Consider the following 2,094-nt stretch of genomic DNA (forward strand, 5'->3'; position numbering starts at 1 on the left):
TTGCGGCTCCGATGGCTATGGTATGAATGGACGGAGCCCCGAAGATTATGGGTTGGCCTTGGAAACCCGTGCACGGAGGAGGACCTCGAGTTTTTCTATGCCTCTACGACTATCACTGTAGGGGATGGCGCCAAAACGCCTTTTTGGGGCTCCCCGTGGCTTCTTGGTCGCAAACCCAAGGATATCGCGCCACTCTTGTTTGCGGCCTTGAGAAGGAAGAATTGGAAGGTCCGTGAGGCCCTCGTGGGGAACGCTTGGATCTTCAAGATCAATCTGAACACGGACACGGATGTCTCCATCGCCCACATTAGCGAGTTCTTCACTCTTTGGATGCTCCTTAATGACGTCCACCTTCATGAGCAAACCGAAGACCTCATCATTTGGAAGCATGCGAACGATGGGATCTACACGGTGGCCACCGCATACAAGCCTCAATTCCTAGGCATGACTCTTTCCCTCTTGGATCGCATGGTTTGGAAGGCATGGGCACCTCCAAAGGTTAAGTTTTTTGCTTGGTTGGCGTTGCAAGATAGGATTTGGACCGCCGATCGCTTGGAGCGTCGAGGTTGGCCAAATTGTGGCCTTTGCAAGCTCTGCAATAGGGAGCAAGAATCAGGAGCCCACCTTTTCTTCAAGTGCCGCTACACGATTCGGCTATGGAAGTCTCTTATTGAGAAATTAGGTCTTGCGCACATGGATACTTCTGATTGGCTCATGGACGACTCTGTCTACCAGTGGTGGGACAAGAGAACCGACAACCGCAACCCTAACCGGCAAGCTATGGCCTCCCTCATCATGCTCGTCTCTTGGACCATTTGAAATGAAAGAAATGCACGAGTGTTCCGCCACAAAAGTGCACCACCGACCGTCCTACTCACCGCTATCGTCGACGAGGCCAAGCTTTGGATGGCCGCGGGCGCAAAGAAATTAGGGAATTTTTTTCTGGGCGAGTAATTGTCATGCCGAAAGTGTGGGTGTGTTGTAATTCTCTAAACTCTATTCTCTCCTTATTTAATAGATGAGGCAAATCTTATGCCTCCGTTTCGAAAAAAAAACTGGAAATTAGCCAAGCGAACTCGTAAATAGATAGAGTTTCTCTTGTTTTTTTTCATTTCCTTCAATGAATTAATAAACACGCGTCTGTATATTTGTAGTTGCTGGCAAAATTAGAGTACTTAAAATTCGCTCTCTGGCAGTTACATGGTCAGAAGTACAGCGGGTACTGGTGATGGTAGTAGGAGCTGGGCGGGTAGAAGAAGTACGGCGGCGGGTTCACGGGCTCAGGCACGGCCGGCTTCGGCTCATCCTTCTTCTTCTCCTCCGGTTTCTTCACTTCCTCCACCTTGACGATTTGGGCGTGGCCGAGCTTCTTGCGGAGGGAGCAGACAAGGCACACCGGGTCGACGCCGTCGCCGACCACCTCCAGCTGGTCCCTGGCGTCTCCGGTTATCCCCATGGACGTCACCCCGGCTGCTTTGGCGGCCAGCGTCAGTGCTTTCGACCGGCTTTTATCGCACGACATGCTCAACTGGATGACAATCTTTTGCTGCAACAACAAAGAGAAAAACGATGATCAGTTGTATACTCCAGCATCAGACTACTGTATCGATGACTCAAAATTGAGCTGCTAAACGAAGCAACACCAGAAATCAACAAAAACTAGCTAGGAGCAGAAACTGAATTGGGTTACTCACCTTCATTGCTGCTGCTGGGTTGTTAGATGCCTAGCTGCCAAGGGGAGATGCTCGTGTTCGAGCGAGGCTAGCTAGATTGGTTTGAGTAGCTAGTCTGTGATGATTTTGTGAAGGCTATAGCCGCCTGCCCGCCTTATATACACGCACGCAGTGGGCGCGGGTGTGGGAGCGGAGAAGTGGAGCTATGTCAGTATCAGGAGCGATCCCAACGCACTATCCAACGAGCTGTAAGAAGATTCGTAGCAGCAACGGTGGCAGGCAGCAGTTGAGCTCAGTGAGTAAACAACTGCGCAACTGGGCAAGTACTGTACTAGCCATACATGTAAACGCGTCCTCATCATAACAATCTCTCGGTTGAATATTCCTGATCGGCAGGCTACCCATGGAGAGACAGTAGAGA

At 50.7% G+C, this 2,094-nt stretch overlaps 1 protein-coding gene across 1 annotated transcript; it reads right to left on the reverse strand.

The window, feature by feature from the left end:
• Positions 1-1,153: 1,153 nt before the first annotated feature.
• On the reverse strand, positions 1,154-1,784 carry LOC119367927 (disease resistance protein RGA5-like). The gene is made up of 2 exons (XM_037633303.1): positions 1,695-1,784; positions 1,154-1,546 (listed from the first exon to the last, which is right to left on the reverse strand). Exons 1-2 carry the CDS (start codon positions 1,698-1,700, stop codon positions 1,205-1,207), a joined length of 348 nt encoding a protein of 115 aa, XP_037489200.1. The 5' UTR covers positions 1,701-1,784; the 3' UTR covers positions 1,154-1,204.
• Positions 1,785-2,094: the final 310 nt, after the last annotated feature.

This window comes from Triticum dicoccoides, chromosome 2B, assembly GCF_002162155.2.
Source record: "Triticum dicoccoides isolate Atlit2015 ecotype Zavitan chromosome 2B, WEW_v2.0, whole genome shotgun sequence".
NCBI classification, from domain to species: Eukaryota; Viridiplantae; Streptophyta; class Magnoliopsida; order Poales; family Poaceae; genus Triticum; species Triticum dicoccoides.